Source organism: Carlito syrichta, unplaced genomic scaffold, assembly GCF_000164805.1.
Source record: "Carlito syrichta isolate Samal-C Ts95f unplaced genomic scaffold, Tarsius_syrichta-2.0.1 Scaffold316384, whole genome shotgun sequence".
Classification (NCBI taxonomy): domain Eukaryota; kingdom Metazoa; phylum Chordata; class Mammalia; order Primates; family Tarsiidae; genus Carlito; species Carlito syrichta.
The window spans coordinates 483,707-511,553 of record NW_007260480.1 but is presented as its reverse complement, the minus strand read 5'-3'; the positions used below and the strand labels follow the sequence as shown (position 1 = coordinate 511,553).

The 27,847-nt window shown below is 45.8% G+C and overlaps 1 protein-coding gene across 3 annotated transcripts in view; it reads left to right on the top strand.

The window, feature by feature from the left end:
- Positions 1-23,623, top strand: part of YIPF1 (Yip1 domain family member 1) — a 42,955-nt gene extending 19,332 nt beyond the window's left edge. Inside the window, exons 7-10 of one of the 3 annotated variants that reach the window (XM_021707101.1) lie at positions 2,315-2,481; positions 2,861-3,043; positions 11,006-11,103; positions 23,100-23,188. In XM_021707101.1, coding sequence (XP_021562776.1) covers positions 2,315-2,481; positions 2,861-3,043; positions 11,006-11,095 — 440 coding nt within the window. In that variant the 3' untranslated portion in view covers positions 11,096-11,103; positions 23,100-23,188. Of the gene's footprint in view, positions 1-2,314; positions 2,482-2,860; positions 3,044-11,005; positions 11,104-19,929; positions 19,981-23,099 lie in introns of those variants that run through there. The other 2 variants (XM_021707102.1, XM_008074261.2) reach the window with 2 other exon arrangements.
- Positions 23,624-27,847: the final 4,224 nt, after the last annotated feature.

The window sequence follows — 27,847 nt, the reverse complement described above, 5'->3', positions numbered from 1 at the left end:
CACTCACCTCAGCCTCCCAAAGGCGCGGGATTACAGGCTGAGCCACCGAGCTCAGCTTGTACTGCTTTCTTAGTTCCCTGCCTTTCTGACTGCTCTCCTGCTGAGAACCTGTGTATAGCCTGGATAAGACCCCTGGCTCCGAGTTCCAGCCCCACTACTCACTAGCTGCTGCCTGTTGGGCAAGCTGTTTCATTTCTCTTGGCCTCAGATTCTTCCTTGGTGAAATGGAAATAATGTTTGTATTACAAGGCTATTGTAAGAATAGAGTTGATACATGTAAAGAGGTTAAAAAGAGTTCAATAAATATTAACTATTGCTCTCTAATGTGTATGTATACAAAAATACATGTGTGTATATAGAGAGATGTGTATCCTGTGTCTGTATAGGGTAAGTATCCATGTGTCCTCCTTTTCTTCCCCTCTACCTTCCATGCCCACTTTCCTTTCTTTCCTTCTCCATCATGGAGTCAGACCTGGATTCAGTCCCAGCTCTATTTATCAGATACCCTTGGTTTGAGTTTCACTCAATAAATGTTACCCATGAGATATATAGACACTGCCTTCAAGTAATTTCAATAGTTAACAAAGCTGGGTAGTAGTTATAGCTACTTGGAAGGCTGAGGCGGAAGGATCACCTGAGCCGAGCAAGTTAAGGCTGCGGTGGTCGTGAGCATGCCACAGCACTCCAGCATGGGTGACAGAGTGAGACTCCAACTCAAAAAAAAAGAGCTAATTATTGAGTGAGCATTTGTTATTTATCAAATATTGTTCTAAGCCGGGCTCAGTGGCAGAGCCTGTAATCCCAGCGCTTTGGGAAGCCGAGGTAAGTGGATTGCATGAGCCCATGGGTTCGAGACCCTCCCGGGTAACTTGGCGTGACCTCATCTCTGCAATAAATAAAAATTAGCTGGGCGTGGTAGCGCACGCCTGTAGTTCCAGCTAATTGGAAGGCTGAGGTGGAAGGATTGCCAGAGCCCAGCAGGTTGACGCTGCAGTGACTGGGAGCATGCCACTGCACTCCAGTCTGAGCGACGGAGTGAGACTCCAATTCAAAATATATATATATTGTTCTACTCAGAACAGTTCTTAACCTATTTTTATTCATTTAATTCTCCTAAGATTTCTATAAGGTAGTGTACTATTTTTATTCCCACTTAGCAGAGGAGGAGATTGAGGCAGGAAGTTTCAGTAACTCACCACTCAGAGCTACTTTGCCTAGGATGAGAACCTATGAACCTGTGCAATCTATGCCCTTGACTGTTTTCTACATTGCCTCTCAATCAAGCACTGGGTGTAATGCTGATGCCCATTGGGTGATTAACAAGTAGTAGCTATAGCCATAGTAGTCACCTCCCCCTCTTCCTCTAGTTATCCAGGAAAAAGGCAGTGTATTATAAATTTATTTTTGAATTAAAGAAGGAATTCCCAAAGTGAAAAAAACTGCTCTGGGAGTTAAAAAATGTTTTGGCTGATCATGTGCCTTAAACCAGAGTTTGACAGTAATTGCTAGGGTTGCCTTTGTTCTTGCCAAGAGGCATTAAGTGAATTGCCTGCTGATTCTCATGTAGAAAGGGTGGGTGCCGTGGGCTTAAGCCATACCTTTATGATCCTCCACTCCAGAAGAGGGAAGAGGAATCCTCTAGGGTATGCTGCTGCTGGAGGAGGAGCGGAGAAGTGCAGTGATGCACTGAACATTGCTGTTCCAAGGAGCCACTACATAGCATTGGCACCACAGAGGCAGAAGTATTTACTTAAGGAGGAAAGTAAAATTGGAGAATGTTTCCAGTAATTCATCAGTGAGCTGGAACTCCCTATTTCAGAGATAGAAGGAACTCTAAATAGCATGCAGAGTAAGTTAATCTATACCCAAGACATCTTAATAAATTTGCTAAAGAAATCAGTGTCAGCTCCTGTTATACTAGGGAAGAGGATGGGTTCTTCCAAGGGGATAATTGGCTTTATTTGATGGAAATGCTCAGTTTATTTAAACTCATGCAGTGTGGCCGTCCAAAGTGTTTCAGTTGCATAATTCAGTTGTTTAATAATATTAGTTGTTGGTTATTAGATGAATTATAAAAACCATGAGAGTCTACTAATCATCACTACACAGGCAAATGCTAAGGATGCCTTCATTCAGTGAACATTTACGGAGTACTTTCTGTGCTGGGCTCAGGGAATGCAGACCAGTGAGACATGATTCCTGGTCCACTGAAGTAGACTGACATGTTAGGAAACAAGGACAGCAAGATGTTGAAAGTGCTCTGATCGTCTATTGAAGGCAAACTGGGTTTGAACGTGTGCTCTGTTGTCCTCAGTGTCCATAGCAGCTACCATCATCTATGCCTATGCCTGGCTGGTTCCTCTTGCGCTCTGGGGCTTCCTCATGTGGAGAAACAGCAAAGTTATGAATATTGTGTCCTATTCGTTTCTGGAGATTGTGTGTGTCTATGGATATTCACTCTTCATTTACATCCCCACAGCCGTAAGTATGACACCCAGGGCACACATTTGGAGTGATGCTCTGTTTGTGGTTGAAAATTCAGCCAAGAGTTTGACCAAGCATCGTTATTTCCAGCCTAATACTCATGTGCTCCTGGACATTCTTTTTGCATACAGAAGTTCAGCATGAGTGGGGGCTGGGGAGCCAGGTGCCACCACTGGATCTCAGAACTTTCCTTAAAAGAGCACTTGCCTCAGTCTGCCTGCTGGTGGTGTTTCTCCAGTCTGTCCTGAAAACCAGGGTGGCAGTGGGGGCCCAGCTGCTGATTGGCTCCAGGGCCTTTGTAAACATATGTGCCTGGAATGAACAAATGCCTCTCTAAACTGCCTCCAAAGAGCCCCTCCCTTTTCTCTTCTTTCAGATACTGTGGATCATCCCCCAGAAAGCTGTTCGTTGGATTCTAGTCACGATTGCCCTGGGCATCTCAGGATCCGTCTTGGCGATGACATTTTGGCCGGCCGTGCGTGAGGATAACCGGCGAATTGCACTGGCCACGATTGTCACAATTGTGTTGCTTCACATGCTTCTTTCTGTGGGCTGCTTGGTATGGCCTGTTTTCTGTGTTCTTCTGGTGTGTTTTATATGCTAATGTTGAAAGACCTCAAACTATTAGACACAATGGCTCTTTTAAAACTGACTCCATGAAAAAATTCATTTTAAACTCTCCTGGATGGGAAGTGATAAAGTTATGAGAATTTGTCACCTCTGGCTTTACCTAATTTCTGTAATGTGGCTAAGATTTGGTGTCTGGTTAGAGGAAGTTTGGGCAGATAAATGTGTCTATTCAGCTGCCCCTCAGTATTGGATGGGGTTTGGTTTCAGGACCCTCTATGGATTCCAAAATTCAAAGGTGCTCAAATCTCTTATATAAAAATGGTGGAGCATTTGCATATAACCTACACATATCTCCTATAATTACTCACATTATTACATCCTCTAGATTATTTATAATAACTTTTTTTTTTTTGAGTCAGGGCCTCATTCTGTCACGCAGCCTGAAGTGAGCACAGTCACACCTCACTGCAGCCTTTACCTTCTGCACTCAGGTGATCTTCTGCCTCAGCCTCCTATGTAGGTGGAACCACAGGCACACACCACCACACCTCACTAATCTTTTTTTTTTGTAGAGGTGAGGTCTCACTATGTTGCCTTGGCTGGTCTTGAACTCCTGGGCTCAGAAGTACTGAACCTCCCAAAGTGTTGGGATTACAATCCTTGGCCTCCCAAAGTGCTGGGATTACAAGCATGAGCCACTGTGCCTGGCCTGATTTATAGTACTGAATACGCCGGGCTCGGTAGCTCAGCCTGAAATCCCATGCTTTGGGAGGCTGAGGTGAGTGGATTGCCTGAGCCCGTGGGTTCGAGACCCACCTGGGCAACTTGGTGAGACCTTATCTCTACAATAAATAAATAAAAAAAAAATCAGCCGGGCATGGTAGCGTGTGCCTGTAATTCCGGCTACTCGGAAGGCTAAGACAGAAGGCTATTTTAAATATTGTTCACCTTGAAAATAACTCCACTTTTCTACACTTCATTCTCAGTTCATGTGTTTAGGTATCTTTCTTATTATAGATTCAGGGGTACACATGCATATTTGTTACAGGGACATGTTGCATATATGGGGATTAGGCTTCAGATGACCCATACTCCGCGTAATGAACATTGTGCTCAACAGGTAACTTCTGAACCCTAATTCCCCTTCCTGCCTCCCCACTTGAGTGTCCCCAGTGTCTGTTATCTCCATCTTTATGGCCAGTTAGCTCCCACATATAAATGAGAATGTGCAGTGTTTTTCTGTTTCTGAGTTTGTTCACTTAGGATGTTCTGTATGTCCATCCATGTTGCTACAAAAGACATGATGTCTTTCTTTTTTGTGGCTGCATAGTATTCTATGGTGTATACATACCACATTTTCCTTATCCAGTCTATTGTTAAAGGGCACTTAGGTTGGTTCCATGACTTTGCTATTGTGAATAGTGATGCAAACACATGAGTACAGTTATTTTTTTTTAATACAATTATTTTTCTGTGGGTAGATACCTAGGAATGGGATTTCTGGGTCAAATGGTAGTTCTATTTTAGTTCTTTGAGAAATCTCCATACTGTTTTCCATAGAGATTGAACCAGTTTACAATCTTCTCTTTTTCCACATCCACGCCATCTGTTGTTCTTTGACTTTTTAATAATCACCATTCTGGCTGGTGTAAGATGATCTCATTGTGGTTTTAACTTGTATTTCTCAGATAGTGATACTGAACATTTTTCATGTTTGTTGGCTGCTTGTGTGTCTTCTTTGGAGAAGTGTATATTCTTGTCCTTTGCCCATTTTTTGATGGTATCTGTTTCTTTCACGTTGAATTGTCTGAGTTCCTTGTAGATTCCAGTTCCTTTGTGTGAGGCATGATTTGCCAATATTTCCTCTCATTCTGTAGACTTTCTGTTCATTATGTCGATTATTCCTTTTGTTGTACAGAAATTTTTTAACAATAATTAAGTCCCATTTGTCTATTTTTTATCTCATTTGTTTTTGGGGTTTCCATCATAAATTACTTGCCTAAGCCAATATCTGAAAGAGTTTTTCCTAGGTTTTCTTCTAGGACTTTTATAGTTTCAGGTCTTAACGTTTATGTCTTTAATCCGTCTTGAGTTAATTTTTGTACATGGTGGGAGGTAGGGGCCCAGTTTCATTATTCTGCATATGGCTAGCCAGTTTTTCTGGTAACATTTATTGATTAAGGTGTCATTTCCCCCTTTGTTTATTTTTATCAGCTTTGCTGAAGATCAGTTGGTTGTAGGCATGTAGCTTTATTTCTGGGTTTTCTATTCTGTTCCATTGATCTAATTTTTTACCAGTACTGTGCTGTTTTAGTTACTGTATTCTTGTAGTGTAATATGAAATCAAGCAGTGTAATGCCTCTGCATTTTTTTTTTTTTTTTTTGCTTTTTTAAAACTTAGGATTGCGTTGGCTATTCGAGCTCTGTTTTGGTTCCACATAATCTTTAGGATTGTTTTTTTCTAGTTCTGTGAAAACTGATGTTGGTATTTTGATAGGGATTGCATTGGATCTATAGATTGCTTTGGGCATTATGGTCATTTTAATGATATTGATTCTTCCAATCTTTGGACGTGGGGTGTTTTTCCATTTGTTTTTCTCATCTATAATTTCTTCCACCAGTGTTGTGTAGTTTTCCTTGTAGAGGTCTTTCACCTACTTGGCTAAATGTATTCCTAGGTTGGTTTTTTTGTGTGTGTGGCTATTGTAAATGGGATTGAGCTCTTGATTTGGTTCTTGACTTGAGCATTATTGGTATATAGGAATGCTACTGATTTTTGTACGTTGATTTTGTATCCTGAAACTCTACTGATGTCATTTGTCAAGTCTAGAAGTCTCTTGGAGTCGTTTTTAAGGTTTTCTAGGTATATAACAATGTTGTCAACAGAGAGTTTGACTTCCTCCTTGCCAATTTGGATGCCTTTTATTTCTCTCTCTCATGTGATTGCTTTTGCTAGGACTTCCAGTACAATGTTGAATAGAATGGCAGGCGTCTTTTTTAGTTAGACAAGTGTTTTTAAGTCAGATAAGCACAGGTGGAAGACCAGTTCTGCCACTCACTGGCTGTGTGAGCTTGGGCATGATACCTTACTTTTCTTAATCTTAATTTCTTAATTTGTAACATGGGTATATATTATCTGCCACATAGGGTTGTTCAGAGAATCAAATAAAATCGTATATAAAGCACGTAACATAGAGCTTTTCCTATAAACGCCCATAAACTAGGTCCTTTTCCTTAGATCCTAAGGAGACATGGTTTTGTATCTTCTGTACACATTGTGCACAAAAATTGCCATCTGTGGCCTTAACAATCCCTGTTGCAGGTTTTGAAAAAAAATCTCAGTCCAAGATATCACAGATAAATGGAAGGACATGCTGTTGGGAAGATATCTCACACAGCAGGTGTTCAGACATGCGGTCAAGTATTGCAATTGTGGGAGTAAATGTTTCTTTGGCCCCATTCGATCTTTAATGTTTTTGTATAAACAACCATGTCTCATTAAAAACATTAATAAGATCTTGATACTTTATCATTAAACACACCTCGTAGAAAGTGCCAGGTTGTGAAATACAGACCTAGTTTTCATGTATTTTATGTATGTGCCTAAGCTTGAAATCCCTGAGACAGGGTTTGCCTCATGGCGGAGTGACAGTATTAATTTCTGACCCTTAGAGTCTATGGCTTGATCCCTTGAAATGCTACTGGGACCTTTCTGGTACCTTTGTGTCTGTTGTAGAAGAACGTCCTTCTCATTGTACCCAACTCTCCTATAGCATCTCTCACCAGCATCCTCCCATCTCTTTTCTGAAGTTCTTCCCATTGTACACCTGGCTGAGAAGTGGGTAAAGAGGAAGAGGCAGAAGAAAAGGCATTGCCTTTCTCACTTCTGTAAGGAATAGAGAGAGCCGCAGCGCTGATTGGACAGTAGAGCAGGGAGGTGGTGCTGTTATTTCGCTGGGCTTGGTGGCAGCCTGTAATCCCACGCCTTTGGGAGGCTGAGGTGAGTGGATTGCCTGAGCCAGCCGGTTCGAGACCCACCTGGGCAGCGAGACCTCATCTCTACAATAAATCAAAAAAAATCAGCCGGGCGTGGTAGCGCACGCCTGTAATTCCGGCTACTTGGAAGGCTGAGGTGAAAGGATCGCCGGAGCCCAACAGGTCGAGGCCCGGCCACCGCACTCCAGTCTGGGCGACCGAGGGAGACTCCAACTCAAAAAAAAAAAAAAAGAACCCATTTCGGGAAAAGAGAGGCATACCTTATCAACAAGGGTAACTGCATAATCAAGGTTTGTATACCTAACCTTGAATTGTACCCTACATCTTTAAAAACAAAACAAAGCAAACCATTTTGCTGGACACGGTGGCTCATGCTTATAATCCCAGCACTTTGGGAAGTTGAGGTGAGGAGAACGCTTGAGCCAAGGAGTTTGAGACCAACCTGGGCAACATAGTGATACCATGTCTCTACAAAAAATTAGTCAGGCATGGTGGTATGTTCCTGTAGTCCCAGCTACTCAGAAGGCTGAGGTGGAAGGCTCGCCTGAGCCAAAGAGGTCGAGGTTGAGGTGAGCCATGATCGTGCCACTGCATCCAACCTGGGCAACAGAGTGAGACCTTAACTCAAAAAACAAAACAAAACAAAAAACGGGCAACCCCTTCCGGTCCCATCCAACTGTGGGAGCTTTACTGTCCTCTCAATCCTGCTTTCTCAAAAAAAAAAAAAAAAACCCCACAACATTTCATTTGGTACCTGTGGCAAGATCTTTTACCTCCTACTCCCTTTCAGGGTAAATGGCACTGAAGCTAGTTAGCTGCCCATCTTGCTGCTCAGGAACCTTTAGGTGAGCATAATGATGAAACAGAGAGAGCCCTGAACTGAAAGTACTTAGTGCTGTGAGTCCAGGAAAGTGACTTGCCTCTCAGAACCTGGGTTTCCTCGTCTGTCAGAGGGATTCATATTTCATGGGGTTTTGTGAGAGTCTGTGAGATAGCTGTGAAAGCCCTCCACGTGCTGCGAAGGGTTCTTCAGATGTGAAGAGGTCATGAAGGTGCCTATATCATCACACCCTGCTCATTCCTCTGTGGCACCTCAGTAAGAGGAGTCCAAGGTCACACAACCAGTACACGGGCCACAACCTAGGTCTCCCACTCTGACAACAGTGCCCTTCATTGGTGCCTGTCACGGTGCCTTCCCACCTCTCTCCTGAACCTTTTACCCATTATATAACTGGTTGGGAAATTGGTGGAGAGAAGGAGGCAGGAGAAAGGCATTGTCTCTTGGGGACTCAGAGGAGCAGGATGGATCAGACCATGGAGTAGGGAGGTCACTGGGGCATAGGCCCTCTTCATGGAGGCACAGTTTTCTCCTGGGGGGAAGGGGACCATCCATGGCCAGGTGCTTGGCCAGGGGCTGGGTTTTGCTTTCCACACTGGAGCTTACCTCTCTTCACCTTCTGGAGGAGATGTGCCATTAGGAGGCCTGATCTGGAAGGTAGAAGACCTGGTTCCAGTCCCAGCACACCACTCCCGGCCTTGGTTGTTTCCCTTCTCTGGACTCCTGCCTCCTCACTTAGAGAAAGGAGCTGATGGTACACGCCACAGTAACAGCTTCACTGTTGTTGTAAGGACTGAATTATATTTACCCCATGGAAAATATGACAAGGCATACAAACGGAAGACACTATTATTATTGGAAGGGCAGAGAGAGGAAGTGGCAGGGGAGTTGAGGGAGTTATTTGAGCTGAGGGGCGCCGGCTGAACCAGACAACTTGACTTTCTCACTCTCCCCTGGGGAACACGGATTGGTGTTTTTGCCTTAATGCAGTGAAGCATATGACAGCCCACACCTGCTGGGGGCCCCTTGGTGATTGTCCATGTAAATGATCTCTAAGTCACACCTGGCAGGGTGGCTGAGGACGCACCCAGAGGCTGCATCCTTGGCTGGTATGTTTAAGCCTATGTTTGAGGTGGTCACTGATATTAGAGAAAATGTGCCCCACTCTCCTCCCAGAGAGCCTGCTGACTCAGCTTCCAGGCCTCCACAGTGTCTAGATCTGGGCTGGGCAGAGGCTAGGTGGCCAACTGCAGGATGTCCTGGAGAATAAAAGAGCAGACTGTGAAGGTGGACTCAATTGGGTTGAAATCCTAGCTCAGATGCAAGGTTGTATGGCCTTGGGAAAATCTCTCTCTCTTTGAGCCTCAACTTCTCATATGAAAAATGAAGATAAATGGCCTGTTACAGGGTTTCTGAGCAAATTAATGATCAAGTACATGCCTAGTGCACAGTAGGCACTTTCCAAATTAATGGCTGTGCTGGTGATTAAGCATTTGTGGAAGTAATGAACTGAAGAATTCAAGTTTGTTCAGACAATGGCTCTTAAACGTCATCTTTTCTAATCCTACATTTTGCAGATAAGAGAACTGGGGCCCGTAAGGTTGGAGTGACTTGTCCCAAGTCACAGTGAGAGTTGTAGCAGAGCCAGGTTTAGAACCTGGGCTTCTGGGCTCGCTTTGTCTCATGAAGGTTTCCTCTAGTAGCCTGGAGGAGGGGCACTGTGCCCCTGCGAGATAGCTGGAGGAGCCCAGCACTGGCAGTATGGCCCTGTGCCACCTTAAGTTGGGGACCGTTCTTTCCCTGTTCCCAAAAACAGCTGCTGAAAGTGGCCCTAAGGGGCACACCTTCTCAAAGTAATCGAATTGCTCTGGGAATAAGACAAACGAGTAAGTCTGCAGAAAAAGGCATCCCTGGAAACTTTGACAAAGACTGTTAACACCCAGGAGCAAGAGACTGGGGAGTGCGCCAGCGTGTCATGTTGGTGCCCCCTGCTGGCTGATAGAGAGCAGAGCCGGTGAAGAGGGCTCTGGACTCCATGGCTGCTTAACTTTTTACCTTCCTAAGACTGACACCAAGGGGAGACAGGAGCATTCAGTGGTCCTTGATAGAGTGACAGATTCACCTTTCCTTTGATCAACTAGTGTTCAGGGCTAGTGAGACTGGTATTTTCCTGGGCTAAAGTTGGGCTTCTCAGACCTTGAGACAACATCCTTCTGCTTTTTCACAGTTTAAATTGTAGATGGGCGAGGAAACACTTATCAGACCTTTCATTTCCCACTGAAGAGCTTGCCTGCCACTTCTCTTCAAGTTCTTGGCAGACAACCAACCAGCTTGGCAGCAATCTGACTAGCCTGGCTCATGAAGTGTTAAATGTTTACATAGTGTGCCAGGCCCTGTGCAGAGCAGGGTGTTGGGGACACAAAGACAGAAAGGGAACAGTGTTGACCTGGAAGAAAGACAGTACAATGCAGTGATTAAGAGTCAGACAGGCTGGGCTTGGTGACTCAGCCTGTAATCCCAGCACTTTGGGAGGCCAGGGTGAGTGGATTGCCTGAGCCTGTAGGTTTGAAACCAGCTTGGGCAACTTGGCGAGATCTTGTCTCTACAATAAATAAAAAAACTTAGCCAGGTATGGGAGTGCGTGCCTGTAGTTCTGGCTACTTCGAAGGCTGAGGGGGAGGGATCATCGGAGCCCAGCAGGTCATGGTGGCCATGAACGTGCTACTGCACTCCAGCCTGGGTGACAGAGTGAGACTCCAACTCCAAAAAAAAAAGAGAGATCTCCAGCTTCACCATTCATTAACCAGGGGTACCTGATCAATGACAGTCTCTGAGCCTTGGTCTCATTATCTGTCTAATGAGGATAATTGTAATAGCCTCACAGGGTTGTTATTTAAGATTAAGTCATGTGTTACTGTATAATTATATAGTAATATAGCTCAATAAATTGTGGATACATTTTAAAAGGTCTGCACAGTTGAGTGAGACAAACATAACCGAGACAGTCGTGGTTTAGTGTGATGAAAAACATGGTAGGAGGAACATAGGGGATGTACTATTAGTGTGGAGTCTAGAAGAATACTCACTGGATCACTATGCTTTAACTCCCTCCTGCAGGCATACTTTTTTGATGCACCGGAGCTGGACCATCTTCCAACAACTACAGCTACTCCAAACCAAACAGTTGCAGCAGCCAAGTCCAGCTAACGAGGAATGTAAGAGATTACATGTTTATTTTCTTGCTGTGAGGTGTAGTAAAAACCAGGCAGGTACATCAGTTCTGTTACTGTGAGCTTCAAGAACAGAGAGGACCAGGCCCTTTTATCTTTCTGCACAATTGAATGTGAGTGTGTGCATCTATGTGAATGTTGGTGTCTGTGTATCCCTCTTCTGTTTTGAAATCTAGTGATTATGTCACTTCACTCCTGCTTCAGTGACAGAGCGAGACCCTGTTTCTTTAAAAAAAAAATCCACATGACACTGGCTTTCTGGAGTTGGGAACATGGGCTCTTAGATTCTTCTGTAAGAGGAGCTCGTACCTTTAGTCCTAGCAAAGAGAACTCACTTCTCCTTCCCCAATCCCTTCCAGCAGCATAATATGGGTTTGTTCCATTTGGTAACAGTCCTGGTGGTTTTCCCTAGTGTCTCTGGGACTTGCCATGCTAGCCTCAGACTCTGAGCGTGCCTCCTTTTGAATTACTGAGTTCTCCAAAGCTTACCAGTTCTCTTGCCCGGTTGGTTCTCAGGGCCTCATTGGTGATGCTACTGTCAGTGGTTAGCTCCGTGGGTTGGAATACAGGGAAAAGATCCAACTTCAGGGCTGGTTCCTTGCCTCCCTGTTCACCTCCTCGGTATACCAAGGCTGTTGGACATCTTGCTATTGCCAGAACGTATCATGCCTTTGCACTTGCTGTTCCAGTTGCCTGAGATGTTCCTTTCCTTCTAACAGTCACCTACCTGGTGATCCATTGTACTTTCATTATGCACCACTGTCTCATGGTACTTGAAACACTCATTAGTGACTGGCCACTCATGTGTCCGTCTGCCTGTCTGTCCATGTGTTCAGTCATTTATTCATTCATTGTCCTCTGTGTGCTCAAGTGTTGCCCCAGTTAGACTCAGCTCCACAAGAATAAGCTGTGGTGTTACTCTGTATCTTCATTGCCCACCACATAACCTGGCATGCACTGGGTGCTCAGTAAATGTTTGTGGAACGAATGACTGAAGCCACTCTCTGCACATGATCCTTCTGTTGGCCAAGAACTTTTACTGTGTTTGGTAATCACAGACTGTCCTTTCTACCCAAGCTGCTGTCTCCCAGAGCTACAGAGTATGTCCAGAAACCTGGGCTTTAGTGTCGAGGATAATTAAAATTAAATCCCAGCCCTGCATATTCTAGCAAGTGTCTTACTCTGTTTGTGCCTCAGGTAACTTATCTAAAAAATAAGGACAACACATTCTATATTATGAGAGTGTAGTGAGGATTCAGATTATGTTCATAAAAGCTCCTGGCAGCCGGGCTCGGTGGCTCAGCCTGTAATCCCGCGCCTTTGGGAGGCTGAGATGAGTGGATTGCCTGAGCCTGCGGGTTCGAGACCCACCTGGGTAGGCGAGACCTCATCTCTACAGTAAATCAAAGAATTAGCTGGGCGTGGTAGCGTGCACCTGTAGTTCCAGCTACTTGGAAGGCTGAGGCGGAAGGATCGCTGGAGCCCAGCAGGTCGAGGCTGCGGTGGCCGGGAGCAGCCACTGCACTCCAGTCTGGGCAACAGAGTGAGACTCCAACTAAAAAAAAAACAAAAAAAAAACAACAAAAGCTCCTGGCATGCTGTTAAGGTGCTCAGTAATGAGAACAAAGCTGCTGGCCTCTGAGAATGGACATTTGGATTGAAATGTGATGGTTCCCACTGACTTTACTTTGACCCTGTATCTCCCTTTTGTAAAACAAATGAAGATTTTCCCTCTTAGGAATTCAGGTTGTGGGTGTCATGGCCCCCCCCCATCATAAGTTGACAAGATATGATTGGTCCAAGGCACCTCCACTAACCTTGGAAAGACAGTCTCCCTGACCAATGGTGTGACTAGTGACTAGGGAAATGTCACAGCCCACCACCTTCCCCTTCCCTCTCTTCTCAAGTGAATGTGCTGTCAGACTCAAAGAAGGGCAGAGCCCTCGGAGACAGTAGAGGCTCCCTCTTCGTTTTACAGTAAGAAAACTGAGGCCAGCAGAGGACAGTGCCTTGCCCAAAGCGACCCCAGAGTTCTCTGGCAGACTAGCCTATGTAAGTCACATTCCGTTTTCCAAAACACTTTCTAGGTCACTGTCTGACAGGCCACTCTTACCAGCCCTGTCAACCTCACTGTACAGATGAGGAGGTTGGCTCAGTAAGTCCGAGTTGGCTGAGATCACCTACTACCTCTTAGAGGCAGAGCTTGGGCTCCAGCCTAGGTCTTGGAGCTCGTTTCTGGGAGTTTCCACTTTCCTATTTTTTAGATTGATGCTCCTTTGATCACTAAAGCTTGCAGGCTCCTGCTCCTGGCCGTTGGCTTTTTATGTAGCCTCCCTTTGCTGGCCTAGCGATGCTTAGTTCAGAGGTCCCCATGCTTCTTGGATTGCATGTCCTGTCAGCTAAGAGTTGGAGGACTGTGCTAATTATCTGCTGTTGCCCAGCAGCATTTCCACAATACACACCCTCAGGGCTCCTGTGGGGCAGGATCTGGGCACAGCTTAGCTTGCTCCTCTACCTCAGCTTCTCTCCCAAGGCTGCAGTCTGAGTGTTGGCCAGGGCTGAGGTCTCATCTGAAAGCTCGACTGGGAAAAGATCTGTTTCCCAGCGCATGTGACTGCTGGCAAGATTCAGGTCCTGTGACTTGTTAGAATGAGGGTCTCCTTGCTGTCAGCGAGAGACCACCCTCCATTGCTTATCACGTGAGCCTCTCTGTATGATGGCCTTCTTCATCAAAGCCACAAGCGAGAGTCAGTAGAGTCTGTTAATGAGACGGAAGTTATGCCGGGCTCGGTGGCTCAGCCTGTAATCCCGCGCTTTGGGAGGCTGAGGTGAGTGGATTGCCTGAGGCCGCGGGTTCGAGACCCTCCTGGGCAACTTGGCGAGACCTCATCTCTACAATAAAATCAAAAATTAGCCGGGCCTGGTAGCACGCGCCTGTAGTTCCAGCTACTTGGGAGGCTGAGGCGGAAGGATTGCCGGAGCCCAGCAGGTTGAGACTGCGGTGGCCGGGAGTGGCCACCGCACTCCAGTCTGGGCGACAGAGTGAGACTCCAACTCAAAAAAAAAAAAAAAAATGAGACGGAAGTTACATATTAACATAAACATGACATGACATTCATCACTTTGACCATATTCTGTGATTAGAAGCAAGTAAGTCACAGGCTCACCCACACTCTAGGGGAGGGGATTGCACAAAGACATGAATACCTGGAGGCAGGGATCATTGGAGGCCATTTTGGAGTCTCTGTCACAAGCACAAACCAGTGAAATAGATTAAGTTCTAACATTTCCTTTCACTACCTCAGTGGATTGTTTTTGGAGCCCATTGCCTTAGAATGAGCACATTACAGTTTAAGTGGCTACACACTTATTCAGCTCATCCTGCAGTTAACTCCATTGGCTGTTGGCAGAGAAGCCCAAGACAGGGTGGCCTCCTCCTTTGACTGAAGCAATGGGGAACGGACTGAGTATTTATGTATGTATGTCTGTATATATGTATGTATGTATATATGTATGTCAGAGTCTCACTCAGCTCAGAGTTCCAGGCTGGAATGTAGTAGCTTAGGCTGTCCTTCTGCCTCAGCCTCTCAGATAGCTGGGACTACAAGCATATGCCACCATGCCCAGCTAATTTTTTTATTTTTGTAGAGGTCTTGCTGTGTCACCCAGGCTGGTCTTGAACTCCTAGACTCAAGCAATTCTGCCTCAGCCACCCAAAGTATTGGGATTACAGGTGTGAGCCACTGTGCCCAACCTGGTACTGAGTCTTACTTGACTTGGACTCCTTAGTACCTAGTCTAATGCCCACCTGGCCCAGACAGAGCAAGTGCTCAGTTAATGCTGGGTGGGTGGATGTGACCCTTTGTAAAATGAAGCAGAAGTCAGGATGTGGGCTTTCACCAGTGACACTTTGGTTTGCTGAGCACTGGACCCCTCACACTTTTTTGGGCCAGTCTGTGGCCCAGGCATTGGGTACCTGGATAATCAGATAGTCTCTGCCTCAGGGAGCTCCAGGTGATGGCTAAGCAGCTGAAAAGATAACAGCCCTATTGTGTGAGAAGTGCTGTAGCCAAGTTGTCAACTGAGCACCAAGGGGCCACACAGGGGAGAGACTCAGTTAGGCCTAGAGTGGGGCATCACAGTAGGGTCTTGTTTCAACCAAGTCTTGACAGTTGAACTGAAGCTGTCAGTTGTTTCCAGTTGTTATGGAAAAAGTAGTCTGCTTCCCATAGCTTTTGGGAAGGCGAAGACATAGGGTGTTTAGTAGGACATGATGACATGATGTGGGCTTGCACCACTGAAAACAGGAACATCTGGGCCCAGCTGACCAGGGACAGAGGTAGAGAACACAGTGGCAACAGTTGCCTGGTCTCCTTTGGCCTAGAACATCCAATGCTGCCAAGGTGAGGGACTCTCTCGACCTGCTCCTGCTCTGAGACTCCAGTTCCTGCATCATGTTGGCTGTAAAGGCCTTCAAGAGGGAGCAGTGTGTAAGAAGAACCTGGCCCTCAGGGCCCCTGAAGGCCTTGCATCTTGGTTTACACAGATTTGACACCTCTGGGCTTTGCTCAGATTTGTAAGCCTGGGTATTGGTGCCTCCATTTGGAGTCAGGTCTCCTCCAAGTGAGGTGATGATGAACAGCTGCTTGGCAGCTCCTCAGCAGACGCATCCATTGCTTTTCCAGTGGAGGGTGTGTCCAGAGCCCTGGGCGCTGCAGATTCTTGAATGGGCCATGCCTTCTGCTGAAATTTGCAGAATGACTTCTAACCTCATCAGTACCCTTCCCCATGTAAATCTGTGCATTGCAAGCCTGCCTGGACTCATTCCTGAGAGAGCATTAACCCCTTCTCTCCCTGGGACCCCAGGACCACAGGGAGCTTCCAATTACAGTCATGCATCGGTTATCAGCGGGGAACATGTTCTGAGAAATGCATTGTTAGGCAGTCATGTCATTGTGTGAACATCACAGAGTATACTTACACAACCTAGATGATGTAGCCTACTACACACCCAAGCTGTATGGTCTAGCCTATGGCTCCTGTGCTACAAACCAGGACAGCATGTGACTGTACTGAATACAGCAGGCATTTGTAACACAGATGATATTTGTGTATCTATACATAAAAAAAGTTCAGTAAAATGGTATGATCTCAAGGGGCCACCAGTGTATATGAGATCCATCATTGACTATAACGTCGTTATGTGGTACATGACTGCACTTGTTTTTTTGTTTTTTTTGTTTTTTTGAGTTGAAGTCTCACTCTGTCGCCCAGACTGGAGTGCAGTGGCCGCTCCCAGCCACTGCAGCCTTGACCTGCTGGGCTCCAGCGACCCTTCCACCTCAGCCTTCCAAGTAGCCGGAACTATAGGCGCGTGCTACCACGCCGGCTAATTTTTTTATTTACTGTAGAGATGAGGTCTCTCCAAGTTGCCTAGGCGTGTCTCGAACCCGCGGGCTCGGGCAATCCACTCACCTCAGCCTCCCAAAGGCGCGGGATTACAGGCTGAGCCACCGAGCCTGGCTACATGACTGCACTTGTAATCAGGAAGCTACCCCTTTATAAATTATTGAAATGGCATAAAGAATATCTGGAGCTGGGCATAGTGGCTCATGCCTGTAATCCCAGTGCTTTGGGAGGCTGAGGCAGGAGGATCACTTGAATCCAGGAATTAGAGACCAGCCTGAGCAACATAGTGAGACCTCGCTTCTACAAAAAATTTTAAAATAAGCCAGGCATGGTGGTACACACATGTAGTCCCAGCTACTTTGGAGGCTGAGGCAGAAGGATTACCTGAGCCCAGGAGGTCGCTTCTACATTCCAGCCTGGGTGACACAGTGAAAGCCTGACTCAAAAAAAAAAAAAAATCACCATAAAAATATCTGGTTTCCTGCCTTCCTTCTTCGTTAACTTATCACTCAGGGCCAGTGCCATTTCTTCTCTGAGCCAAGACCCTGGTAAAGCCTGGAGACTCTTCCTGGGAAGCCCTGCTCTGCCAGGAGGGGTGCAGTACTTGAAGGACTGCATCTGACCTGGGACTGCCTCCTCTGGGTGGTGACACATGGGTCTGTCCAGAGGAGGAAGGCCAGCAGATAATTACACTACAGTGTGATAAGGGTTTTAATAAGAGATGAACAGAGGGCTTTCTGAGAGGTAATGAAAGCCCTCCTGATTTGATCCATGGGATTTTTATACAGAGATTCTTTCACCCATGTTGAGAGAGTTCGTTTCAGAATCCAAAGGTAGGAGCCCTTTAACTAGTTTTATGCACATCAGTTCTTGTATTCTGAAGTCAGCTTTAACTCAGCGCTGCAACCCCTTTAACATAGCATCCACATGGCATGATTTCTTTTTTTTTTTTTGAGTTGGAGTCTCACTGTGTCACCCAGACTGGAGTGCAGTGGCTGCTCCCGGCTACCACAGCCTCGACCCACTGGGCTCCGACGATCCTTCTGCCTCAGCCTTCCAAGTAGCTGGTACTACAGGCGCGCACTACCACGCCCGGCTAATTTTTTTTTATTTATTGTAGAGATGAGGTCTCGCCAGTTTGCCTAGGCAGGTCTCGAACCTGCGAGCTCAGGCAATTCACTCACCTCGGCCTCCCAAGGCGCAGGATTACAGGCTGAGCCACCAAGCCTGGCCCCAGCATGATTTCATAGCACAGCTGACACTGTTTTCTTCTGGTACCTGTTTCCTTCCACACCATGTCTGAAATGGCCCTGCCCAAGGAATCCATTTTCTGTTACTGGGTTTTTCTTGCTCAGTTTCTTCTTTGTTCCCTTTCACATTACTTTATATAACTTTTTCCCCAGTTTGTTTAATCAGATCCAAATAAGGTTAGTAATTGCAACTGGTTGATGAAGCTTTTAAAGGTCTTCAATTATATATTTCTACTCCCTCTCCCTCTCACTCTTCCTTTCCTCTTGCTGTTTATTTGTTGTAGAATCATCTATCCTGTAGTTTCTTGTTTTCTGATTATATCTCCGTAATGCCATTTAACATGGTTGCTCTATTCTCTGTTTTCTGTGACTCAGTGGTTGGATCTAAAGGCTTGGTCAGGGCCAGGATGGTGGTTCACATGTGTATCTCAGCACTTAGAAAGGTTGAGGCAGGAGGATTTCTTGAGGCTCAGAGTTTGAGATTAGTCTGGGCAGCAAAGTGAAACTTTGTCTCTACTAAAATAAATAAATAAATGAAGCCTTGATCAGATTCATGGTTTTTTTGTTTTGTTTTGTTTTGAGTTGGAGTCTCACTCTGTACCCTGGGCTAACAGTGGCATACTCACAGCCACCCCAGCATCAGCCTGCTGGGCTCCAGTGATCCTTCTGCCTCAGCCTTCCAAGTAACTGGAGCTACAGGCCCATGCTACCATGTCTGACTAATTTTTTATTTATTGCAGAGACACGGTCTCACCAAGTTGCCCAGGCTGGTCTCGAACCTACGGGCTCAGGCAATCCACTCGCCTTGGCCTCCCAAAGTGCTGGGAATACTGACTAAACCACTGAGCCTGGCCTTTTTTCTTTCTTTCTTTCTTTTTTTTTTTTTTTTTTTAGTCGGAGTCTCTGTCACCCAGGCTGGAGTGCAGTGCCATGATCATGGCTACCGCAGCCTCAACCTGCTGGGCTCAGGTGATTCTTCTGCCCTCAATCTCCAGAGTAGATGGGACTACAGGTGGATGTCACCATGCCTGGCTAATTTTTTAAAATTTATTATAGATACGAGGTCTTGCCATGTTGCCCAGGCTGGTCTTGAATTCCTAGGTTCAGACATACAGTCCTATTGCCTTAGCCTCCCAAAGTGCTGGGATTATGGGTGTGAGCCACTGTGCCTGGCTGATTTTTTTTTTTTGACAAGACTACTTTATGTTTACCATTAATTCTCCCATTCCCAAAACTCATACTAATTATCTCCCTCTTTTTGATGTTAGTGACCATTAGTAAGCAATGCCTGAATCTGTTAATTCTTTAGGGGTTTTCGAATGGTGATATTTCAATTCTATCTTTTTTTATTTATTAACTAGAGGAGTACTTTAATAAAAACCTTCCTTCATCAACAATTTGGTTTTCCAGTAGTATCGTTTATATAAGAAAGACAAGAGAAATTATTCTTTTCCTTTGTTTACCTGCTTTTAAAATAGTAGTTGGTTCACCAGAACTCTTCAACAGTGACCCATTGGCTTCAGGCCATTGCAAGTATTATCCTTATTGATGCTCAGATCGTCCCATCTTTGGCCTTTGGGGGCCACTTTAGGTTGGCTCCTGAGTTCTGTTGACACTGCCGTAGGAGTCTCTGATGATTGCCTTGCCTAGGTATTATGAAAAAAAAGTTTCAGGCTCATTTTGGACATTTCCTGAGTATTTCAAGATCATACTCTGGATACTAATGATGCTCGTTACAACTGGTTTCGTAGCTGTTTTCAGACCTTTTCAGTGTTCAGGGCCAGGAAATATATTTGTTTGCTTTTTGGTGTATTTGCTTTTTAAAGAAGATACATTGTAAGTTCACATTGATACTTCTAATTCCTATGTAGTATTACAAAGCTTTTACTAAATCCTTTTATCTTACATCTGTATCTTCTTTCTCCCATGCCAAGGCTCTGATTTCTCAATGACACCAGCGATGACAGAATTAAAGTGTCAAATAAGCATTTGTTTTATCCACCATTTACTCACAACAATCTAATAATAACAGTACCAACACTACCACTAACTATGGGAAATATTACCTTTACGTCTTCTAAGTTTTTTTTTTTTAAGCTCTGGAATACCCTTTCTTGCCTTGTCTACTTGGCAACTTCTTGTTATTTCTCAGAATCCACTTCAGATACCTTCTCCTTGGTGAAGTTTTTCTTGACTTCTCCAGGTAATGTCACTTACATATTCTCTGTGCTCTTCTATGGTTCTTTGCTCCCCTGGATGGTAATTTTCTTATTTACTGCAACTTCGGAGACTGGGAGTTCCTTGAGGGCCGAGTGTTGTTTACCAACATAGCCCAGCTCCCAGCAGATGCTCAGAGAGAGCTTGACTTTGAACAAGTGACAGTTGATAGGCATATCATATAGCACTCAGAACTTTCCTGCATTTATTTGCCAAGTTACTTGGGATACCTTTACTTGGCCATTCACTTAGGTTCTACTCTGTGTTAATGCTGGGGATACTGGGATGAACAGTGGAGATAGGTCCTCATTCTCCTAAGATTTTGTACCCTGATTTTATATCTCATGCATCACGCAGACTAAAAGACTCTTTTAAAAATTTTTTAATTTAATGTTTTTTTTTTTTTTTGAGATGATGCCTCACTCTGTCACCCTCATTGGAGTGCAGTGGCACAATCAGTCATAGCTTACTGTAGCTTCAAACTCCTGGGCTCAAGTGATCCTCCTGTTTAAGCCTCCTGAGAAGCTGGAACTGCAAGTATGCACCACCATACCTCGCTAGTTTTTCTATCTTTTGTAGAGACAGGGTCTCGCTGTGTTGCCCAGGCTGATCTCAAACTTCTGGCCTCAAGTGATCCTCCCACTTCAGCCTCCCAAAGTGCTGGACTTCCAGGTATGCGCCACTGCGTCCAGCTGGCCCTTTAAATTAAAGAGAATCATGACTGTGGGAACTGCTGATGGGAACACCTAGAGCAAGCAGTGGCGACACTGGCAAGCTTGGGTGCTGAGCTGAAACAAGGAAAGGAGCAGGGAATGCCGTGCCATAGTGGGGTCACCCAAGATGCGGAGCATAATGGGATCACCCAAGATGCAGAGCCGGAGTGGCCAGAAGTCAGGTTTTAGGCCAAGAAGAAGGAGAGGCCGTCTTTGAGAGGCAAGGGCGTGCTGGCTGAGGTGATGTTATAGACCACGTCTGGCGCAAAGGATAATAGCATCCTACTTTACACCCTGTGATCCAAGTGTCCGGAATTCCCAACTTCTTCCCTGCAGGCCACCCATTAAAAGTTGGCAGCAGGAGAAGGGAATTTTCTAGTCCTCAAATTCTTCCCTGGTCTTGACAGGGAAACTTACTATTTGGAACAGACAGCTAGAAAGATGAGAGGAAAACAGTATATAGTTTTGAAAACAAACTCTCCAGTGCCCACCCTGCGGGCTCGTCTGTCCCTACCTTGACTTGGCATTTCAAAAACCCCAGCTGATGTTTTCTAGAAGCTGCCAGGCCTTTAGGTTCCTTTACTCCAGCAAGTTACAGCTGCTGCTCTCGTCTAGTCAGTTTACACCGATTTTGTTGGCTGTGTTTCCCTTTTTTGAGCCAGTAGACTTGGGCAGATAGCACCTGCCTCATAACACCTGCCTCAGCCTCGTGGTGTGGCCCAGCGCTGACATCTGAATGGGCGACTGCCCTGAGAAGGTCTCCAAGGAGGCCTGGCTTGCACTCGTGGAGGGTCAGGCCCTAGGAATCTCTTCTCCGCCATTTGCCTTTCTCTCCCCTGGATTTAACCCCATCTCTAGCCCCTCTTTCCAAGTCCCATCTCTTGCAGACCCCCAGTTGCTTCAAATTCATTTTGTGCCAAACTGGACTGATCCTCTCCTCCAGCCAAGTTCCCCTTGTGTTTTCCTGTCTAGGGGGACAGTACTACCACCCACACCATCCCCAGCTGCCAGGTTCTTTATTACAGCCTCTCACAGCAACTTGCGATTATAATGAAAATAATCATGCTTTATGCGTTTGTTTGCCTTGTTTTTCCAATAAACTGTACATTCTTTGGGAGTCGGGATCACATTCATCTTATTCATTGTTGTACCCAGTGACTTATACCTGAGTCCTCCATAAGTATCCGATGGATTAAGAAATCCACCCAGTCTGGCCGAGAGCAGTGGCTCAAGCATGTAATCCCAGCACTTTGGGGGGCCGAGGCGAGAGAATTGCCTGAGCCTGCGGGTTCGAGACCTACTTGGGCAACTTGGCGAGACCTCATCTCTACAATAAATAATAATTTTTTAAAAATTAGCTGGGCGTGGTAGCGCATGCCTGTAGTTCCAGCTACTTGGAAGGCTGAAGCAGAAGGATCGCTGGAGCCTTGCAGGTCGAAGCTATGGTGACCATGAACAGTGTGCCATGCACTTCAGCCTGGGCAACGGAGTAAGACTCCAACTCAGAAACAAAAAAAAAAAAAAGAGAGAAATCCACCCAGTCACCTGAGCTAGAACCCTCAGCATGAATACAGTTCCCCCACTCACCGTTTATCTTACTAGTCAGCGAGTCTTGTCTTTCCTGCCTCTGAACTATTTCTCAATTCCGCCCTGTCATTCCCATGCCCAGCATCCAGAACTGGTCATTTCCAGCCCATCCAATAGGCAGCCACAGGGGTCTTTGAAAACTTATAAATTGGGTAACCCCGTTGGGTCCCCTCCCACTGTGGGAGCTTTTCTGTCCTCTCAATAAATCTTGCTTTCAAAAAAAAAAAAGAAAACTTATAAATCTGACCACACCTTTGACTCTGTCACTCACCTATTTAAAAACTTTCTGGGGGCCTCTTGTCTTCTAAAGAACAGAATCCTGACTCCCTGTATCGCCGTGATCTACCCCTAACCTATCTGTCCTACCTCATGTCCTGCCATTAGTTCCTGCGTAACCTTACGTTTCAACTACCATGAGCAGCTTTCCAGTTTCCAAATCTTTAAGTTCCTTCACATGCACGTTATCATTGCTCCTTTCGAGTTTTAACACAGTGCTGTCACAGAGGAGAGAGAGAATGAAGAATGGGTGCAGGTAGCTTTGGGATCTGGGTTGGAGGGGGACACTGGGTTTAGAGGAAAGGAAAGAGGAAAACTTTGAAAAACGTCATCGTTCCTCCAATAGTCATCTCTACTTTGAGCACAGAAATCAGCCTCAAGGCTCAAGATTTTTGGGAGTTGGTGGCCGACTGCTGTGATGTTGAAGTTATACCCCTAAATGCAAATGAATACTGTTTGCTTCAGTGGGAGCTCTTCCTGTCTGTGGGGGGTGATCTTTATGTGAGAAGTTTCTCTCTTTGTTTTTCAGTTGTCTATTGTTTTCTGGAGCGGCTTCTTTTGGATGCAGCATCCCCAGCAGAAAAGCAGAATGACCAGAGCCAGCTGGAAAACTGATGGTGGATGGCATAGGGTCCCGACATGTGGTTGGTGCTGCACTGAGGCCGAAGCACCCGTGTAACAGACAACAATTGCATGTTGCCTGGCACGTATGTGTTTTAGCTTTCCTTTTCACCTGCTGATTGTCACCTTGGCAGATTTGGACAGAAATGCCAGGGAAATGCCAGGGCAGGGTCAGGCCTGCTCAGTGCCCTCCCCCAAAGTGATGTGCTTCACTCTTCATACCTGAAATAGACCCACTCTAACTGCTCCTGTCCCGTCTCGGAATTGTGTAGATTACCTGGGTGATCCTCTTCTCTGCAGATACTAGCCATTCTGAAGTAGCCAAACAGTAAAAACTTTGGTTGGGATGAATTGGGAGCTTGAAAATTTGTCTTTGGTAACCTGATACTGGGCAACTGGACCTAATAATTGCAGAATAAATACCTCACCTAATGTCTGTGTCTGCATTTTGTGACTTTGGCCTTAAGTTTTTCCTTGATGATTTATCTTTAGCGGGCTGGAGGCTGCTGGGAATCTGATTTAATGTGCTAACTGTTACGATGTGTGGATTAAAATGAACATCGGAATTCTTCGCTTGTAAGAATAGAATATCAGGTTTAAAGAACGTGTTCAATTACAACCCATTTTAACACAGAGATTTTATTTTACTTTTTTTTTTGAGTTGGAGTCTCACTCTGTTGCCCAGACTGGAGTGCAGTGGCATGCTCCTGGCCACCGCAGCCTCGACCTGCTGAGCTCCGGCAATCCTTCCGCCTCAGCCTTCCAAGTACCTGGAACTATAGGTGCATGCTACCACTCCCAGCTAATTTTTGATTTATTGTAGAAACGATTTCTTGTCAAGTTGCCCAGGTGGGTCTTGAACCCACGGGCTCAGGCAATCCACGCGCCTTGGCCTCCCAAAGTGCTGGGATTACAGGCTGAGCCACCAAGCCCAGCCAACACAGAGATTTTAGAAAAATCTCTTAGGGTGCTTTGAGTGCCTCTTCAAGGTGGCATGACTTCCTGGCTAGAGTACATTAACCAGAGAAACCAGTGATGCCACAAAAATGCTTTTTGTTTAGAGTACATACTATCTGGGAGGCTGAACTTCTGATCGGTCAGGACTGCTGATTCCCTCCTGGTTCTCTTTCTTCCAGACAGTGTTCCCTGGGTATTTCTGAGATAGCTACAAAGATACATTTGGGCTTAAAAGATTGACCTTGCAGATAAAGGAAGACGCATACACACTCAGGCTATAATGAACTTAAGGACACCTTGGCAAATCTCCATTGATTTGCTCAGCTAATATATACCGAGTACCTACTATGTGCTGGGTACTGTTCTGGCTACTAGGGTTAGAACACTGGACAAAACAGGCAAGCTCCCTGTTCTGGACCTTACAGCTCAGTGGGGTCACCTCTCAGTGGCTGCCGGCCTCAGGCCTCTCTCAAGGCCCCGTTACCTCCTTTGCCCAGCCTGTTCTGTGGGAAGTCCCTTGGCAGCCGTCTCTGGTTGGTCCTCACTCTGCCCCTGGGCCTCACAGAATAAACCTGAGCCTTGTCCCCTTGGTTAACTTCAGATGTGTGAAGACAGCTGTTGTGTTCAAGGATTCAGCTTGAATCCTCCAGCCAAATATTTCTGTTGTCTTCAAGGACTCTTTGGAGAACTTGGAGCCTGTTCCTCCTGGTCACCCTCAACTGGTACCTGGTTCACGCTTTAATACTTACTCCTGCTACCCAAGGCAGTAATTGGGATACAGGCGGATCCTGTGAATTCCCCTGCACGAGCCACCTGCAACCCCCTCTTCCTGTCTCCCTCAAAAGGTGGCAGAATTTTTCTTCTGTTGAAGAACAAAAACATATAGATGTCTTTTATCCACATTTGAGGAAGAATTTAGTAGCTATGAAGTACTCTTAAGTTGGTATACTGGCAAATTTTTCCAGAATTAAGTTTAGAGATCCTATTATAAACATAGTCTGGGTTTGTTTTTGTTTTTGAATTGGGGGTCTCACCCCAGGCTGGAATGCAGTGACACCATCACAGCTTATCACAGCCTCCAACTCCTGGGCTCACATGATTCTCCTGCCTCAGCCTCCTGAGTAGCTGACTATAGGCGTGTGCCACCATGCTTGGCTTTTTAAAAATTTTTTATTTTTGTAGAGATAAGGTCTCACTATGTTGCCCAGGCGGATCTTGAACTCTTGGGCTCAAGCAGTCCTCCTGCCTCTGTCTCCTGCTGAGATTACAGGCATGAGCTACCATACTCGGCCTGAATTTAATTTTTAAGAAAGGATTTTAGACACAACCAGCATCATAAGTTAGGATCATTATCTTTATAGAAAAAAAGGGACGTTATAATATCAAATAATCTGGAAGGGCATAATCTCAGTACTAAAAACTTGAATAAACTTGCCTTTTGAAAACCTGTTAATTTTTTTCTCACCTGGCCAATGATCGGTGAAAATTTCATGGACCAACCAGCACCACCACTTGGGAGCCTCTGCCCTTGAGACCCCTATGTAGCAATTAAGAATTACATTCAGTTGTAAGAGAACCCTGACAAGCAGTGGCTTAATTAGCCATTTTGTCTTTCTCATGTAAATAGAAATTTAGAGACAGTCTGAGGCTAATATGGCTGCTCCCTGATGTCATCAGGTTTCTAACGACATCTTTTTATTTTTCTTCTGCTCAGCAGCCCTTAGCATGAAGTTGTCATCATCTGATCCCAAGACAAGCTGTTCTGTCTCCTGCAGTGTAGGAAGGGAGGGATCTGGCTCACTACCATGTGCGATCTTTCAGGCCTGATGGAGAAGGCTGTCTGCTCATACCTGACTAGGGGCCCGACCAGTGTGCTGTGTCTCTGAAGGGGCTCACAGTCATACAGCTGACTTCCTCCAACCCCTGCCGTGCTCTTACACCTATCTGCGTTTCTAGCCCAGGCTCCTCCATTTAGAGCCTCCCATAAGGGAGACAGGGAAGAGCCCTAGCCATGGCCTCTCTCAGGCACCTCTGTGGAGATCAACTTCATTAAGGGCTTGTGGGACCTGAAGACACTTTTCTCCACTCCTAGGATTCAGTTATTTTCTATTCCTAGCCTTTCCCCGTCTCCTTCCCAGCCCTGGAGTCCACACAGTGACAGGAGCCTTTTGTTTGGGCATCCCTTGACAGACAATGCCCACCTCTGGACTGATCTACGTGACCCTTGACTGGCACTGTTCTATGGGGGAAGATGGAAATTAGAAGATCCAATGCTTACCTTGAGTATCTCAAAGCAAGTGATAAAAGGCTTCCTGTTACATTCATTTTCATTTGTCTTAACCAAGGACTGGAAGCTCAGGTCTCTCCAGCTCAGCTCAGCTCTTGACAGGCAGCAAGAAGGAAGAGGACAACAAGGGGTCAGCCAGTGGACCAAGGGACTTAGCCTTCTTTTTTTGAGTTGGAGTCTCACTCTGTCGCTCAGGCTGGAGTGCAGTGGCACACATGCTCACAGTCACCCCAGCACCAACCTTCTGGGCTCCAGGGATCCTTCTGCCTCAGCCTTTCAAGTAGCCAGAACTACACGTGTGGGCTACCATGTCTGGCTAATTTTTTAAATTTTATTGTAGAGACGAGGTCTGGCCAAGTTCCCCGGGCTGGTCTCAAACCCGTGGGCTCAGGCAATCCATTCATCTCACCCTCCCAAAGTGCTGGGATTACAGGCTAAATCACGGAGCCCAGCCAGACTTAACCTTCTAGTAAGCTTTTTCCAAAGCCCTACCAACATTTTCTCATTATCTTATTGGTCAGAAGTGTATCCCATGGTTACCCCTAACTGCAAGGGAGGCAGGGAAACACTCTTTAGCTGGGCACACTGCCACCCTGAATGAAACCAGAATACTGTTAGTAAGAAGGAGGAGGAAATGGGTTTTAGATAGATAACTGCTACATCTTGGAATGGTATAGAAAAATTAGCCGGGCTCGTTGGCTCAGCCTGTAATCCCGCACTTTGGGAGGCTGAGGTGAGTGGATTGCCTGAGCCCGCGGGTTCGAGACCCGCCTGGGCAACTTGGCGAGACCTCATCTCTACAATAAAATTTTTAAAAATCAGCCGGACATGGTAGCGCATGCCTGTAATTCCGGCTACTCAGATGGCTGAGGCGGAAGGATAGCCGGAGCCCAGCAGGTCGAGGCTGCGGTGACTGGGAGCGGCCACTGCACTCCAGTCTGGGTGACAGAGTGAGACTCCAACTCAAAAAAAAAAAGAAAAGTTAATGGATGGTGATTTGTCCACCATCGGTTTGATTTCATTTGTTGGAATTATATAAGAGTTGAGAAATGACTGAGCACAGTGGCTCACATCTAATTGCAGCACTTTGGGAGGCGGACATGAGAGGATTGCCTGAGTCCAGGGGTTTAAGACCATCCTGGGCAACTTGGCGAGACCTCATCTCTACAATCAAAAAATTAGCTAGATGTGGTGGTACATGCCTGTGGTTCTAGCTACTTGGAAGGCTGAGGCAGAAGGGTCACTGGAGCCCAGCAGATCGACGCTAGGGTGGCCATGAGCATGCCACTACACTCCATCCTGGGCGACAAAGTGAGACTCCAACTCAAAAAAGAAAAATAATTGAGAGAAATGAATTTTTCGGAAGATGGCAGTGGCACTAGCTTAGTTATTTTGAAACTCCCTGAATTCTC